The 18,458-nt window shown below is 40.5% G+C and overlaps 1 protein-coding gene and 1 long non-coding RNA gene across 3 annotated transcripts in view; one reads left to right on the top strand and one right to left on the bottom strand.

The window, feature by feature from the left end:
* The first annotated feature begins 1,044 nt into the window (after window positions 1–1,044).
* On the top strand, window positions 1,045–2,646 carry LOC118768043. Its single transcript, XR_005003967.1, has 2 exons — window positions 1,045–1,864; window positions 1,991–2,646. It is a non-coding gene; the product is annotated as an uncharacterized LOC118768043 (long non-coding RNA).
* Window positions 2,647–4,968: 2,322 nt separating this feature from the next.
* Window positions 4,969–18,458, bottom strand: part of LOC115224842 (amyloid protein-binding protein 2) — a 34,518-nt gene continuing 21,028 nt past the window's right edge. The window contains exons 8-14 of one of the 2 annotated variants that reach the window (XM_029795783.2): window positions 16,999–17,066; window positions 16,282–16,387; window positions 13,458–13,582; window positions 11,265–11,350; window positions 9,664–9,854; window positions 7,264–7,429; window positions 4,969–6,599 (exon numbers count right to left, since the gene is read on the bottom strand). In XM_029795783.2, the coding sequence (XP_029651643.2) occupies window positions 6,373–6,599; window positions 7,264–7,429; window positions 9,664–9,854; window positions 11,265–11,350; window positions 13,458–13,582; window positions 16,282–16,387; window positions 16,999–17,066 (969 nt within the window). In that variant the 3' untranslated portion in view covers window positions 4,969–6,372. Of the gene's footprint in view, window positions 6,600–7,260; window positions 7,430–9,663; window positions 9,855–11,264; window positions 11,351–13,457; window positions 13,583–16,281; window positions 16,388–16,998; window positions 17,067–18,458 lie in introns of both variants that reach the window. The other variant, XM_036513784.1, reaches the window with a different exon arrangement.

Consider the following 18,458-nt stretch of genomic DNA (forward strand, 5'->3'; position numbering starts at 1 on the left):
GTTCTACGCCTATAATTTAGATCACTTTAAGATAGGAAGTTTATATCATAGAACCAGAGGTCATTTGGAGCAGGTTAATATCAAAGAAGTTTAGCTGACCGATAAACAAATTATTGACCACTTGCATGGAGAGGAATCTGCCTACGAGTCTCTAGATACTGTTTTAGATCCCAAACTGGAACTATTCTGGTCTGCCACATCACAGACTGAAGAAAGGATTCTCAATTATTCATCATTATTATTTAATATCTGCTTTTCATGCTGGCATGGGTTGTACAGTTTAACAGGAACTGCACCAAGTTCTTAGTCCGTTTTGGCAGTGTTTCTACAGCAGGATGCCCTTCCTAATGCCAACCACTTTTACAGAGTGTGCTGGGTGATTTTAATGTGGTACCGGCATCCCGAAAATTCCATGTTTGTGTAATAGCACATGATTGGTGGTCAAACAACCGTTACGTTTGATGGAAAAGAGATAGGACTGTGGCTGCTGTGACAACATGTTTATCACAAAACTTTGAATCCTTCCCAAGTAATTCGCCCCAATTTAATTTCAAGTACATACAAGTAACAGCTATTTATCTCCCTTGTTTCATGAGATCCATGTTGTGCAATTATACTCAACTAATGCCCGTTCCATCCATCTATCAAATTTCTCTGTCCATTACTCATGGGAGTTGAGTCCTCAAGCATCCCCCCCCCCACCATAGGGTCCTATTAGAAGATGCCATTATTACACTTCCCTGCTGGATTCCCAAGTGTGACGAACTGAAACTATGGATATCTATGGGCATAGGAGTGGCTGTGTGGTAAGTAGCTTGCTTACCAACCACATGGTTCCTGGTTCAGTCCCACTGCATAGCACCTTGGGCAGGTGTCTTCTACTATAGCCTCAGGCCAACCAAAGCTTTGTGAGGGGAAACTGAAAGAAGCCCATCATATATATGTTTGTGTGTCTGTGCCCCCCCCCCACATCACTTGACAATTGATGCTGGTGTGTTTACGTCCCGTCACTTAGCGGTTTGGCAAAAGAGGCCGACAGAATAAGTACTAGGCTTACAAAGAATAAGTCCTGGGGTCGATTTGCTCGAACAAAGGCAGTGCACCAGCATGGCCACAATCAAATGACTTGAAACAAGTGAAAGAGTATATCATTTCATAATTCCATTCTCAGTCTACCCCCCGTGTGTCCACTGCTGCTGGTTGGTTTGGTTTGAAGAATCTGTCTAGCAATTCTTTTCTGTAAAATTCTAATCACATGTCCTTTGAACCTGAGTTCTGACCTCTCAATGCAGAGAAGTAGCATCTCAACCTTGCAGGGACTCTCTGATCTACACACCCTTCACATTCTATATTAATGTCGCCAATTTATAAACCTCTGAACTGTTAAGATAGCAAGGGTTGAACGTCTTTACTAGATTTTGCTCTTTTTTGGATGTTCAGTTGTGGGTTTTTATTATTTTTGTTCTTTCTACAAAAAGCTGTTGACTACAAATCTGTTGCTTTTCTAGTGCATTCAGCTGGGTTTATGCTGTAATTAAATAATACCTTTAAAGAACCTAGCTTTCTAATAAAATACTCTTTTCTACTCTAGGCACAAGATTTTAGGGGAGGTGGGGCCAGTCGATTAGATCGACCCCAGTATGCAACTAGTACTTAATTTATCAACTCCCGAAAAGATTAAAGGCAAAGTCGACCTCGGCAGAATTTGAACTCAGAATGTAAAGACAGATGAAATACTGCTAAGCATTTCACCCGGCATGCTAACATTTCTGCCAGCTCACTGCCTTTTTCTAATAAAATACTGTGGTAACTAATACAGCCATTATCATCGTCACATATGATTTTCAATGTCTGCATGAGTTAGGTGAGTACCCTCCAACACAACATAGCAATATTTGTTGTGTTTCTTTGTCATTTCTTTTACGAGGTCCAATATCCTGCGATCAGCCTTCACTACTTCTCCCCATCTTTGGTTTTCCTTTTCCGCCAGATTCTTCCACAAGAACCTCTTGGCACTTCTTCACCCATCTTTCATCATCCGTACACATTTTATGTCCATAGCAACATTACCATCGCTCTTCTACATACACTACGATCATCAATTTCTCTCTCAACTCATCATCGTAATTGTCACAAAAGATAAAATATAAAAAAAATGTTCACATTTACAATTAAAATTACTAATTTCATTCATCATTTGAAATATGTACAATATGGAAATATTTCTGAATGCATTTTCGATAACCAGTTTTATCTTTGCTGCTTATCGACATTGAATGTTCCGTTTGTCCAATTTTCATCAAAGACAACGTATAGTTCGGAAATGGCATGAGGACGCAATTATTATCATCATTATTTTTTTTTTTTTTTTTACATGAGAATAAGTGATGTTCATTATGTTTCAGAAAGCATCAGTGATTGTAAATGAAACAATCCTAACTAATTAATGAGTTACTTCAATGAAAAAGATGATAATAATAATAATAATAATAAAAATAATAACAACAACAATAATATTAATACAACCCTATTTCTTAAGATCTAAGGTTTGAAATGTCACAAATATAATACAGTTTGTGAATGCAAAGAATGCCGCTAAAAGCCTTTATGAAAACATGTAAGACCAAACGGCTGACATAAATATGTTTAAAAAAAGATCCTTTTTTTAAAAATCTGTCCTGAAATCCTTTGATAAATACTTTGATGTTCACCGTGCCATGAAGTTGGCAGTGTTTGAAGTTGAAGACGATTCTTTTGACAACAGCCATTTCTTTTCTGCAGCAAGGTAGACCGAGACAGATCCTAACCCGACATCTTGGTTAATAAGCTTTTGCCCAACGACGGAGCAAAGGCTTTAGCAACCAAGCACACATCACACACACACACACAAACACAAGTTTATTTGGGGGTGGGGTGAAATTTCCTTTACATACTGAATGATTTTTTTTTCTTTTCTTCCTTTTTGTCATGAAACAAACAAAAAAAAAAAAAATGATAGAATTACTAAATGCATAAAGTCTCTTATTTCAGCTTCCAGAAAATAAATGACTACGTGTACATAAGTGTGTGTGTGTGTGTGTATACATATGTAAGGTGCAAGTGTAGCTGTGTGGTTGAGGAGTCTGACTCCCAACTGCATGGTTCTGAGTTCAATCCCACTGCTTGGCACCTTAGGCGTCTTTTACTACAGCATCATGCCAACAGAAGCCTTGTGAGTGAATTTTTAAAATAACATTTTGCATTTCTTTTTACATCTGTTTTTTTTCCATGCCGGCATGGGTTGGAGGAATATATTATTGAGACATTTTTGTTTGACAGCCAAATGTCGTTTCTGTCACGAATACCTTTACCCATTTCACAAATTATGAGATCCCTTAATCCACATATGTTCCAAGGTAGACATCCAGTGGACGATTGTTGAAACAGCGAAGGACAACATCATCATTTGTAGCTTTCAGGTTGCAAATATAAACACACACACACACACAACGTGGACAACCGACTGAAGTTATCTGTTAGAATGGTTGCTTTGTAACAATCATTCTGACTCTCTGTGCTCAGAGTTCAAATCCTGCCATGGTCAACTTTGCCTTTCATTCTCTCGGGGTCAGTAAAGTACCAGTCATGCACTGCGGTCGTTCCCTCTCTTTCATTCACTCTTTCGTTCTGTCTTTTTTTACTTTCTTCCAGAAGAAATCAAATGTGGTCAGAACCTAGAGAGGTAATGGACTCCACCAGGTCTGAAAATGCCCAAGCATGGGCGTATGTGTATGTGTTTATGATACACACGTGCACAAATAAGATGTGCCTTCCGTTTCTGCCTAGCGAATCCACTCAGAAGGCTTTGATCAATCAGAAGACACTTGCCTAAGGTGTCAAATAATGGATCTAAACCATAGGGGTTACAAAACAAACTTCTTCACCACACAGCCACACCTGCGTATGCCCACAGACACACACACAACTTTCACACAAACATCACAGATATATATATACATTTTAATGGTAGGGATGATTTAGATCCAGGCTCTCACCTCCATAGTACTTCATCCAAGTTCTTGGCTAAAGGGATGCTTAAAGAGGAGTACGAATAGTACGCCTCGTTAATCAACCACTCAACGAATTGTTAATTAAATAATAATACTTATGCACCCTGCAAATCCAAGGACTGTACTGTACCTTCGTCGCAGAGTAAATAACAATAATAAACGAATAAGGAATGAAGACGGTGTTCTGTTTAGGTAGCGATCGTTTCCATGAAAATGATTATTTAGTGATTGCTTAGATGTTACACGTATATATTTTGTGTTTCAGTCATCACACTGCGGCCATGCTGGAGCACTGCCTCGAAGGAATTGGTTTCAATCCAGTTATTTCTTTTTGAAGCCTAGTATTGATCTCTTTTGCTGAACTGTTAAGTTACAGGGGTTGTAGACAAACCAAAAGTGAATGTCAAGTGGGGGTGGGGGACAAACAGACACAACGACACGCACACACACACACACATATAGATATATACATATTCAATGGGCTTCTTTCAGTTTCCGTCTACCAAGTTCACTGACAAGGCTTTGGTTGACTTGAGGCTGTAGTAGAAGACACTTGTCCCAAGATGCCAGGCATTGGGACTGAACCTGGAACCATATGGTTGGGAAACAAACTTCTTACTACACAACCCACGCCTGTGCCTATATACGGAGGTTATTATTGCATGTCACATAATGATGATAATAATAATCCTTTCTACAAAGGGCACAACGCCTGAAATTTCGGGGAAGGGACTAGTCATTTACATCAATCCCAGTGTTTCACTGGTACCTAATTTATCGACCCCGAAAAGATGAAAGGCAAAGTCAACCTCGGCAGAATTTGAACTCAGAATATAAAGACGGGTGAAATACAGCTAAGCATTTTGCCTGGTGTGGTAATGACTCTACCAGCTCACCACCTATGTCACATAATAATAATAAAGTAAAATATCTATTTTATTTTGTCAGCTGCTGTGTAGAGCCATCAGGTTACAATCCATCCATGAGAGATGTCATCCCAACAACAGAAGATAGCATGAGAGAGAGACACACACGCACACACAGATGAAGGTCTAACCAGGTTGACTGACAGGGGGTATGGTTTAATTCAATATTTATAAGGTTCCAACTAATCGGTGTATTTGTTAATTGAGACACTTATATGGGACATTGAAAGTGAATTGATCAAGTCCGTCACTGTAATATTTATGATGTTTGAGTGAGTAGAAGAAAAAAACCTAGTAGACAGCGACAGCTTATAGGGACTTCGAAGTAAGACAAAGCAGTAAATTTTGTGTGTCTGTAAGAGTTTCTAGTCACTTGTTAATACTTATAGATCCACCACCACGAAATAACATTAAAATTAGGTTTAAAGAAAGACACAAGAAACATACAATATATATATAAGCGGTGGTGCCCCAGCATGGCCGCGGCCTTCGGGCTAAAACATTTTTAAGGACTTAAGGATACACACACACAAATTGGCTGATCAACGAGGCATATTGTTAGTACACACACAAGATCCCTCAGTTGAGGGTGGGAGTGTTCCTGTCTTGCATGTTATTTGGCAATCTCATTATTGCTGGTGCCACAAAAAAGAAAAGAAAAAGCATTTGGTACATCTGTAAAGTGGTTGGCATTAGGAAGAGCATCCAGCTGTAGAAACCATGTGAAAGCAGACAGTGGAGCCAGGCACAGCCTCGGCTCATCGCTTCATGCTGGACTGTGCAACTCATGCCAGCATGGAGAAAGGGACATTAAAAGATGATGATGATGTCTGTATCTATACATAGTCTACGCACACACACACACGCACTCACATTCGATTCTTTCATACACCGATCGGTTGGGACAAATATTGAATTAAACCATTTCTCCAGTCAGTCAATATGTTGGTCACACCTCCGTCTCTCTCGCACACTACTTTCTTTCGCATGTTGGAATGGCATCTGTCATAGATTGTCACCCAAAGGTCCTACAGGGCATCTGACAAAATGAATGAAATGAATATTTGGTTTTATCCGGCATTATTACATAAGAATCTATCTATTTAACATATAAGTATACAATAAATAACCGTTCTCATGGAAACGATCGCCACATACTATAACGTTGTCTCCATTCCTTATATATAATGTATTTATGTACACACTCACACACATACTATCACCATACACAATATAACTTGTTTTTTTTTTATTTCTTCACCAGACACATATCATATATACACCGACACACATCTCTATGCACAAGATACTCACACTGCAACTTGTGTGATGTTTACAAGTTCACAGTTGCATGTACTGATGATCTATAATGTTAAAAGTCATGGAGTGTTGTTGCATTATGAGTTGAAAACGTATTTGTGAAGGTCCTGGACTGACAAGTCCAATGAGAAGTCCAACGGTTTTACTTCAATAGCGTTTGTGTGATCACGAATGCGATTCCAATCCTGTAAAATCCGACTGTAGTGTAACATGTTCTCTCTGTCCCCCTGGCTTTGGTACAGACGTAAGAGGCCTTTGTAGTCATATTCAAGTCCACTATATCCAGCACCAAACAGTTTTTTACCTGCAAGATAAAAGGAATAAGGAAAGACTCAAACATTGAATTTATCCATGCTGGGGTGGATTTTAGGTTCTGAGTTCAAATACTGCCGAGGTCAAATTTGCATTTTGTCCTTTCAGGGTTGATAAAATAAGCTCCAGTTAAGTACTGGGGTTGATGTAATTGACTTCTTAACCCCCTGAACTTGCTGGGTTTCAGCCAGAATTTGAAACCAAGGCTGATAATTTGGGAAGAGAGGGAATTCAATTACATCAATCCCAGAGATCAACAGGAACTTATTTTATTGACCCCGAAGGGACGAAAGGCAAAGTCAACCTCAACAGCACTTGAACTGAGAATGTAAAGAGCTGAAAGAAATGCTGCTAATCTGAAGCAGGAATTATTCTGCCAGCTTCTTGCCATAATTTAATCATCTGTATTGTAGTTAAAATATCAACGTAAATCTTGTTAGCATCTGACCCAGGCAAGCATGGAAAAGTGGATGTTAAAACAGTGGGGGGGAGCATGTTCATTTTTTAAAAAATTGGATGTTGGACAAAAAGAAAAAAAAGGTTGAGAGAAAGATGAAGGAGTTGAGTTCAGAATATAATGGTATTAGCAAGAGAAGAGAGAGAGAGGAAAGATAAGTTGGTGGTAGGTACAGGAACAACCAGCCAGAATTGCTTACCAATTTCAATTGATCTTTTGTAGAGACTCTCTGCTTCCATATGGTATTTCATGTCATAATTGTACAAAGAGGCAAGGTGCCCTACAGAGAGGGCAACTTCATAGTCATCTGGTCCCAACAGGCGTTCTTTGATCTCAATAGCTTTCAAATGGTGAGTTTCGGCAAGCTAAAAAAAAAATCAAAAACAAAAGAAAGCCTTTTAAATCATCCTTCAAATCACTTCCATGCTTCCCAAAATTTGCCAACAGTACACCTGGTGGCCCCTAGCTATTTTTTGCCAACAGTACACCTGGTGGCCCCTAGCTATTTTTTTAGCAACTGCACGAGTACTGTATAGAAGAATTTCAATATTATATCGTAAAATATATTTGCCAACTAAATGTGGCTGTCCCATAGAGGTCGATGTTACTGTAGTTTTTAGCCCCAGGAAGACATCTCCAGCTGGCTAACAACACATTGTCTGTGTCCAATTAATATTTGCAAGGGGAGGTCATCGCTCCCATCTCTAGCCTTACGTGATGCACACAGACCCGGGTTTCAGGATAGATACCAGTCTTCATCATCATCATCATCATTTAGCATCCGCTTTCCATGCTAGCATAATCACCAGGCAGCTAAAAACAACAGTAACAGCGTCCTCTATGGGACCACCACATTTAGTTGGCAAATTTGAACTCAGAACGTAAAGACAGATTCTGTTACATTTTACCTCTTGCTCAGAGATTCAATGTACATTATTATATCATTTTTTTAATATACATCACCAATAATGAAGATATCCAACCTAATGAGCATTAAACTCGTTAACCAAACATTAAAAAGGAGGGAACAACTTAGAAGCAAAGCAGTTTCAGCTGATATGTGCCGTCAGTCAATAGTTGTGGTTGATTTCTTATGAGCTTAGCTTCACAGTCAGGTGACAGTTACCTCTCTTGTATCTAATGCTGATAAGAACTTAAGACTTTGAAATGCATGCGTCCATCTGAGGGTGCTTTAAGCTGGTTCTGGTGTTTTACACCTTCTGTCTCGTGAGAATTCTTTTTTTTTCCTCTATGACAAACTGCATTGAAAAGCGTTTTACAGGTTCAAATATTTCTCAAACATATCAGCTGTGATCCCTGTGTCGGTGGCAAATAAAAAGCACCATCTGAACATGGCCGATGCCAGCGCCGCCTAGACTGGCTTCTGTACTGGTGGCACGTAAAAAGCACCACCCGAATCGTGGCTGGCTTTCGTGCCGGTGGCACGTAAAATGCACCAATCCAATCGTGGCCGTTGCCAGCCTCACCTGGCACCTGTGCAGGTGGCACGTAAAAAGCACCCACTACACTCATGGAGAGGTTGGTGTTAGGAAGGGCATCTAGCTGTAGAAACACTGCCAGATCAGACTGGAGCCTGGTGCAGCCTTCGGGCTTCCCAGGTCCCCAGTCGAACCATCCAACCCATGCTAGCATGGAGAACAGACGTTAAACGATGATGATGATGATCAGAATTAATATTACCAGATTTTCTGGCATAAAAGTTGAATTTTCCTGACTCAAATTTACAGCCAAAAAAGGTAGGTCAACTTACTCACAGCAACAACTTTGAGTGACAATGGTTAAATATTTGCAATACAAACTGGCCACTCCATCAGTTAGGATGACAAGGGTTCCAGTTGATCCAATCAACAGAACAGCTTGCTCGTGAAATTAACAGGTAAGTGGCTGAGCACTCCACAGACACGCATACCCTTAACAGCATGACACAGAATAAGTTATCCCTTTTCAATTACAGGTACAATTCATTTTTGCCAACTGAGTGGACTGGAGCAATGTGAAAAAGAAAGTGTCTTGCTCAAGGATTGAACTCACGACCTTACAATCGTGAGCCAAATGCCCTGTTGATTCGCATGGTAGAAAATATACAGTGCCACCTGACTGGCTCCCATGCTGGTGGCATGTAAAAAGCACCATCCGAATGTGGTTGATCCCACGTCCGCTTAACTGGCTCCTGTGCAGGTGGCACATAAAAAGCACCAACCAAATGTGGCCGATGCCAGTACCCACAGAGTGGCTCCCATATCTGTGGCAAGTAAAAAGCACCATCTGAAAGCAATCAATGCCAGCCCCCTCGCCCCGACTGGCTCCTGTGCTGGTGGCACGTAAAAAGCACCCACTACACACTTGGAGTGGTTGGCATTAGGAAGGGCATCCAGCTGTAGAAACCTTGCCAGATCAGATTGGAGCCTGGTGCAACCTCCTGGCTCGCCAGTCCTCAGTCAAACCATCCAACCCATGCCAGCATGGAAAACGGACGAATATGAATAAATAAGCATTACATCTAACAGAGTATTCTGGATGCGAAACGTTAAATAATTAAAACAATAAAAAACAGAAAAAAAGGCACAGTTCTACCCACCTTGAACTCTCGCATTGACTGATATAAACGGCCCAAGTTGCCATAATGTTTGGCTGTCTGTACGTTGCTTTCTCCGAATGCGTTGATGGCCAAGTTGAGAGACTGGACATGCAATTCCTTGGCTTCGGACAGCAATGGCTCTCGCACACTTTTATCCTCATTGTCAATTGCTATTTCCTCAAGAATCAAAGCTACATACAAAAAAAAAAAATCAAATAAATACATAGTAAAATATTTATTTTTATTTATAGGCAAAAAGACAAATTGAAATGTAAGGGATAAATTGATTGACCCTTTTGTTACCAGATTTTCATTAAAATATACTGCCTTCGTTTCAATTACTAAAAACTTGCATCAAAATTTTATGCTATTTTACGTTCCAAACTGAAAAGCTCTATCTGCGACAATTTCATCTCAATCGAAGGAGAGGGGCTTTCTCCATCCGGGTTGCAGGTCCGTGGAATAAGCTGCCGGACGAGATAGTGAAAATGCCGACGACCGCTCGGTTCAAATTCTCCCTTGACCACAAATGGCCTGAACTCTTTGCATGAACACCCTCCCTGTACATAACTCCATCTCCCCTTACATGGCCTCGCTTTTTGCTTTTTGAGCCAAAAAATTAACTTAACTATATCAGGACAATCACCCCCAATAGAACAATTTCCTCCGACGACAACTAACCCCTAGGACTATAACTCCCTCTCCAATATATTAAGAAGTTTTATATCATCATCTGTTGTCCTCTGGAGTAAATGTCCTAGACTCGTTCCAAATACCAGCTTAATAACGATGTCATTTTACTAAATTCTTCATTATTTTCAAAATAAATTGAAATAAATGTTGTATATTTTCAACAGAGTTATGGTAACAAAAGGGTTAAAGTGATCTTAATTAAAACCATCCATCAAAAATCTCGTTAATTTAGATCACTTTGACCTTTTTGTTAGCATACATCTGTTGAAATACACTTTGTTACAATTAATTTTGTAAAAAAAAAAAATTGAAGACTTTAGTGAAATAGTCATTATGAAGTTGGTGTTTGGCATGAAGGGAAGGCTTTAATTTAGATCGCTTTGAAACAGATATTTAGTGTTACAGGACTAGGGGTGGTCATGGATAGATTGGTATGAAGAGGGTTAGAGCCCGGTATTTTACAGATTTTACAAAATAAATACAAAGAACTTAAAATTATACTCTACCATTACTGATGACCTATGTAAGAGAATCAGGACTTCAACTGATTACACACAGACATAATGGGTGCCTGCATGGTTGCATTCAACTAAATTCCATCCATGAGGCACCGACCAACCATTTCTACAGCTGTCCACCACTCTCTTCCACTCATCAACAAACATCCATCTACCATCAGTGTTTCTCTCCCATTACCTCCTGCCATTACTCTCTCTCTCTCTCTCATTATTCCTTGCTATCACTGTCATTTCTTTCAGCAGTCCTGACTACACACACAGAGCAATACTTATATGCAATTCTGTGTGTGTATTTGTGAAGCGCTAATTTTTACTCCTCCCTCAGTTCTAGCCAGTGGGTTGTGGTCATATCAAGGGACCATCGTCCACTTTTATTGAAGGGAGACTCACCTTTAACTCTCTTTGATGAAGATAAGAGGAGATGGTCGCTTGGTAAGATTTTCAACAGAATCTCGATCGCCTTCTCAGCATGACGTCTGGAATAAAAGAAGAAAAAAAATGAAGAGAAACAATGAAATTCAATTCTCTTTTAATGGATTCTTAACTTTCTGGTTTATCTTTTGCTTTTCATTTGTTTCAGGCATTGCACTGCGGCCATGCTGGGGCAATGCCTTGAAGTATTGTAGCCAAACAATCAAAGTATTTATTTTTTTAAGCCCGGTATCGATTCTATCATTCTGAACCACTGACTTACAGGATGCAAATAAACCAGCACAGGTTGTCAAGCAGTGGCAGGGGACAAACACGGACACACAGATATAAACGTATATATCTATATGTATACAACAGACTGGGATTCGATTCGTTTGACTAAAGAGTCTTCTAGACAGTGCTCCAGCATGACCACAGTCTGATGACTGAAACTAAAGAATAAGTTTAACCCTAACACCAAGGCAGCCGAGCTGGCAGAAACGTTAGCACGCTGGGCAAAATGCTTTGTGGTATTTCGGCCACTGCTGCGTTCTGAGTTCAAATTCCACCGAGGTCAACTTTGCCTTTCAAGGTTGATAAATTAAGTACCTATTTCTTTACTACCCACAATGGGCTAAACACAGAGGGGAGAAACAAGGACAGACATAGGTATTAAGTCGATTACATTGACCCCAGTGCGTAACTGGTACTTAATTTATCGACCCCGAAAGGATGAAAGGCAATGTCAACCTCGGCAGAATTTGAACTCACAACGTAATGCAGATGAAATACCGCTAAGCATTTCGCCTGGCGTGCTAACGTTTCTGCCAGCTCGCTGATAAATTAAGTACCAGTTATGCACTGGGATCGCTGTAATCGACTTAATCTGTTTGTCCCCTCTATGTTTAACCCCTTGTGGGCAATAAAAAAAAATACGAAACTAAAGAATAAGAATAAAAAGTAAACACGTGTCGATGTAATCAACTTACACCACCCTTAAAATTACTGGCTTTGTGTCCCAAAATTTGAAACCATTCTTATTTCTGGATGAACACCACAATAAATGTCCTTTTGTAATGCATTTACATTGAGTATGATACACAAATGGCTATTTTAATCTAATACTTGCTTATGTTGCATGCAATTGATTTTTATTCAAGCAGGTGGCTAATTGCAACATCAGTGATTTTTGCCCGGCATGCAAACGATTCTGCAAGCTCACAGCCCTAGAAGTAATAATAATGATCCTTTCTAAAATGAGGAGGAAAGGGGGGGGGGTAAATTGATTACATCAACCCCAGTATCCAACTAGTACGTATTTCATCAACCCCCAAAAGGATGAAAGGCAAAGTCAGCCCTGGTAGAATTTGAACTCAAAATGTCCAGCCAAAAGAAATGCCGCAAAGCATTGTGCCCAGCATGCTAACAATTCCATCAGCCTTCAAAGTAATAATAATAATTATAATTATTTTTATATACACACACACACACATACATATACATGTACACACATACATATATACATACACACACATATATATAGGCACAGGTATGGCTGTGTTGTAAGAAGTTTGCTTCCCTACTACATACATGGTTCTGGGTTCAGTCCCACTGCGTGGCACCTTGGGCAAGTGTCTTCTACTATCGCTTCAGGCCAACCAAAGCCTTGTGAGTGGATTTGGTAGACAGAAACTTAAAGATTCCCAAGTAAAAGAATAAAAGAAATATATATATATATATATTTTCAGCAAAAATTTAGATTCAAATGAATCTGGTACTTAATTTAGATGCACCAGAATTCTGTATGGTGTTATCCATAAAAATCCGTTGGGGAGATTATAATCAAAATAAGCAACAAGAATGACTCCGGTAATTTGGTACGATCGTTTCGTACTACATCATTTTATTAAATGTTGTAAGTACTCAGGATTTTAAATCTGTTGTAATACTTACAACATTTAATAAAATGATGTAGTACGAAACGATCGTACCAAATTACCGGAGTCATTCTTGTTGCTTATTTTGAATATATATACATACATACATACATACATACATACATACATACATACATATATGAGAGAGAGAGAAAGCAAGGAAAGGAGACAAAGATAGAAAAGCTTTTAAGAAATGTGTGAATGTTGCCAGTTAATAAAACAAATGCAAACTCACTGAGCATCTTTGAAGTTCCCTGAGCTGTATTCATGGACATATGATGCGTATGCTAAGTCCTCGTGTGCCACAGCAACGTGAAAATTGTTCCCACCAAAGACAGACAGACGAATATCTAGCGCCATCTGGTGGAGTTAGACAAAGAGAAAAATTAAAAATTAGAAATAAAAAGAAAATCATGTCAATAAAAAACGATGAAAGCATTTGTGAGCTGAGCATGAGTGTTGGGTAACCTTTAATAGGGACCCTCATGGAGGCAAAGGGGCTGAGCTCCCTTCAAGTGTTGGGCCTCACAGAGGCAATGACCAACACCTCTGGCATTATGTTATGCTTGAGAAGGAGACCCATCAAGCTGAGCAAAATTGCAGTCGTGACAGATACTGGTGTCTCGCAAATGGCACCCATGCCGGTGGCACATAAAAGCACCCATTACACTCTCAGAGTGGCTGGTATTAGGAAGGGCATTCAACCATAGAAAAACCGCGCCAAATCAGACTGGGGCCTGGCGCAGCCTTCCAGCGTGCCAACCCAGTCAAACCGTCCAACCCCTGCCAGCATGGACAACAGACATTAACCCTTTCGTTACTGTATTTATTTTGAGATGCTTTCTGTTTCTTTCTATTACTTTAAATATAACAAAGAATTTAGTAAAATGACTTAGTTGTCATTCAGCTAGTGTTAGGAACATAAATTGTGACTAAGGTTTGGTGGGAGATTTTAATTCAAAACTTATAAAGACAAGACATTTGTACTCAGAGCCAGAGCCGGTTTCAGCCGGGTTGGTAACAAAAGGGTTAAATGATGGTGATGATGATGATGATGACTGCAGGCTCCCTATAATAGTCAACTCTGCAGAACGATTGGTGTTAGGAAGGGCATCCAGCTGTATAAATCCTGCCAAATCAGTCTCAGAAGCCTGGTGCAGGCTTCTGCCTGGCTGGCTCTTGTCAAGCTGTCCCACCCATGCCAGCATTTCCATTACCAATAAATCTAAAACTTTTCACAAATCACTGCCACAAACAATACCTCAATGTAACATCATCATCATCATCACTATCTAATGTCCATTTTCCATGCTGGGCAGTTTAACAGGATCCAAAAGGTCAGAGAACTCTATTGTACTTCTTTTTTTTAAAAATCTTTTTTGTTAGCACCAGCACCAGTGAGGTTACCATGTCGCTCTCCTGACTAATATTCCAAAACCCCCACCACCACCATTGATTAAGTGAGGATTCGGTAGAGAGGGAGGTAGATTTGAGGTAGATGATGATGATGAAAGGTGAAAATACAAAGGAAGAGGCCAGAATAGAACAGGTTTCTGGCTGTAGAAAAGATTCGTGGTTAATCACATTACATTTATCCTTGTTTATCACTGATCCAGGATAAGATGGTACATCATCATCATTGTTTAACGTCCGTTCTCCATACTAGCATGGGTTGGATGGTTCGACTGGGGTCTGGGAAGCCAGGAGGCTGCACCAGGCTCCAGTCTGATCTGGCAGTGTTTCTACAGCTGGATGCCCTTCCTAACGCCAACCACTCCGTGAGTGTAGTGGGTGCTTTTTACGTGCCACCAGCACAGGGGCCAGAGGAGGCTATATATATATATATAATCATCGTTTAACGTCTGCTTTCCATGCTAGCATGGGTTGGACGGTTCAACTGGTTGTCTGGGAAGCCAGGGGCTGCGCCATGCCCAGTCTGATCTGGCAGTGTTTCTACAGCTGGATGCCCTTCCTAATGCCAACCACTCTGTGAGTGTAGTGGGTGCTTCTATATAAGAAAGCTTCCACACAGTTTCCTATTTGCTGACCCCAAGAAAGTATGCAAAATAGCTAATATTTCCTTCAAACTTTGCTTTTGTTACATTTATTCAAACCCCCAAAGAATCCCTCTCAACACAAGGCTGTGATGCTCCCTAACTACTACTTATCATTAGAGATGCACATATTCGTAATAAGCATAACATTGCAAGCCATGTTACGCTTATTACGAATTGATCCGTGATGACATGTGTCAGCAATCAATCGAAGATTCTGCTTGGACTGAAAAAGCATGCCCCAGTGACCATCCGCAGTGCTTAGGTCAAATTGGGGTTTCAAATGCCACTGCTACTTGACTGGCTCCTGTGTCGGTGGCACGTAAAAACCACCATTCAAGTGTCGTTGATGCCAGTGCCACCTGACTCCACTCCCATGCCAGCGGAACGTAAAAAGCACCTGCTACACTCTCTGAGTGGTTGGCATTAGGAAGGGTGTCCAGCTGTAGAAACTCTGCCAGATTAAGATTAGAGCCTGGTGCAGCCTCCTGGCTTGCCAGTCCTCAGACAAATCATCCAACCCATGCCAGCATAGAAAGCGAACGTTAAATGATGATGATTATGAAAACGAAACTTATTCATTTAACAGTTTTTTTAATTTTTTAAAAATCAAATACCAGTAATTAATAAGGATTGCGGTCTACAAGAGTGAGTCGGAGTAATTAATTGCGGAGTTCGAAAGAGAAAAGACAAAACGACAAATCCTCAGATATGTTTTGTAAAGGTAAAATCCTCCACTGATAAAATTCTTACGTTGACAGCCACCATCATCATCATCATCATTTAATGTCTCTTTTCCATGCTGGCATGGGTTGGACAGAAACTGGGGAGTCAGACAACTGTGGTGAGCTCTGATGTCTTTAAAACAAAATCAAAAGCTGGACAGCTTAGCTATCTCCGACGACGAAGTAAATGGCCAACATTTCTACGCTCCCTGGTTCCAATGGTGCAGGTAAGATTGGGAGATAAATAAATAAATAGAAACAAGTGCAATATGAAGCTTACCTGATAGACTTTTACAGAAGCTGCTACAGAGTCAACATTTAATAAATAAAAACCATAATCTTGCAATGTATCAGCATATTTGGGATGGCGCTGACCAAAATGTTCACTGGGGAAAAAAAAAAGAGAGTTTAAAAAATATCAAAAAAGAAATATCTATGTTTATTATTGTAATAAAGACACAGAGCTACAAATGCATGCACAAACATCATCATCATCATCATTGTTCGACTGTGGTTGAGACAATGGAATTTACTATGCTACGCCAGACTTCACGGTCCATCATGGCATTAGGGAGGTCCTGTTGCTGGATGCCTGTATCCCTGGAGATTACATCAGGGTAGGAGAGTGTGCACCCTCTGGTATTGCGAGTAGATGGCTTCCAGAGGAGAAGAGTAGAAACTGCCTCGTTTTCAGCTATACAACAATGTCCAGTAAACTGGACTCTCCTACCTTTCACAAGAGATGACACAGGTGGTAGTTTCCCATATACCACAGACACACACGCACAGTCACACACACACACACATGCAAACGATCGCACGCACACACACACACACGCATGCAAACGGTCGCACACACACAGATGGAGAGGGAGGAGGATAATGGTAAATGCCTTCATAGGAAAAACACAACAGTACACACGTACAACCTTATCTTTTCCCTCTCTACCAGCCCCCCCACCTCTCTCTCCTCCCCAAGATGAACACCTGTACTTACCTGGCATACTGAACTGCACTTTTGATTAGTTGTCCAGCCTTTCTGAATTCTCTTTTTACTACACAAGCCTGGAAGGATAAAGGTAACCAGATTTTAGCACAATAAGACACACAGACACACAGTCATCGAGTAGACCAGCGGTTCTCAACCAATTTTTGCCTGTAGGCCCCTTTGATTCCCATTTTACTCTCCTGGACCCTCATAGCCATTCGATGCATATAACAATAATCCCATTGCATTTTTATCATTAAGTAATTGTATAACAAAAAATATTAAAATATTTTCTGTACTGTAAAAGCAACAAAATCTTATATGGACCCGTAAGGGCCATAAGGACCCCAGTTGAGAACCACTGAAATAGACAAAAGGAAGAGAAATACTCATAAACAAAACAAATTTAAAAAAACAAGCAAAAAGAAAAAGGTACAGGGGTGAGTCAGTTTTTACCTACCTTCCCTTTCCCCATTCTCCAATCGTTTGACCCCTGCCCCTTCTACACTTACAAAACTCCACCCATGCACACTCCTAATTCCTCTGTTCCAGCTCACTTTCACTCACCCTGTCACTTAAGGGACCACCTGGACACACCTCATCACCAATGTTCATCTCTTTGCTGCTGCACTGACCCTTTCTTCTTCTAAATGTGAGAAGCCATGTAGCTCCATTACAACAGGAACCTCCTTGCTTGCGCTCCCTCTTCTCTCATACTTTAACCCACCCCCTCATCATCATCATTTAACATCTGCCTTCCATGCCATCATGGCCAGACTCTTTGCAGCCACTTGATGTCAAGTATTGCCCTTCAGTATGTGAATTGGAGGCTGTCCACTTTTTCTTTCTTTACTACCCACAAGCGGCTAAACGTAGAGGTGACAAACAAGGACAGACAAACGAATTAAGTCAATTACATCGACCCCAGTGTGTAACTGGTACTTAATTTATCGACCCCAAAAGGATGAAAGGCAAAGTCGACCTCGGCGGAATTTGAACTCACAACGTAGCGGCAGATGAAATACCTATTTCTTTATTACCCACAAGGGGCTAAACGTAGAGGTGACAAACAAGGACAGACAAACGAATTAAGTCGATTACATTGACCCCAGTGCGTAACTGGTACTTAATTTATCGACCCCGAAAGGATGAAAGGCAAAGTCGACCTTGGCGGAATTTGAACTCAGAACGTAGCGGCAGACGAAATACCTCAAAGCATTTCGCCCGGCGTGCTAACGTTTGTGCCAGCTCGCCGCCACTGTCCACTTTTGTTACTTTCCAGTTTTCACATCTGTAGAGAAATACCATAGAGAGACTCACAAGTCTCTATGGCTAGGAAGAAGATTAAGACGGTGGTGAGGGGGGACCTGGACAAACTCTCAAGGTACCAGAAAGGGAGCACAAGAGAGGATATGGTCAGTGGATCAGGGGTGGAATGGGAGGGTGGGTTGTTTCAATTCTGCCAATTT

This window comes from Octopus sinensis, linkage group LG26 (assembly GCF_006345805.1).
Source record: "Octopus sinensis linkage group LG26, ASM634580v1, whole genome shotgun sequence".
Taxonomy (NCBI): Eukaryota; Metazoa; Mollusca; class Cephalopoda; order Octopoda; family Octopodidae; genus Octopus; species Octopus sinensis.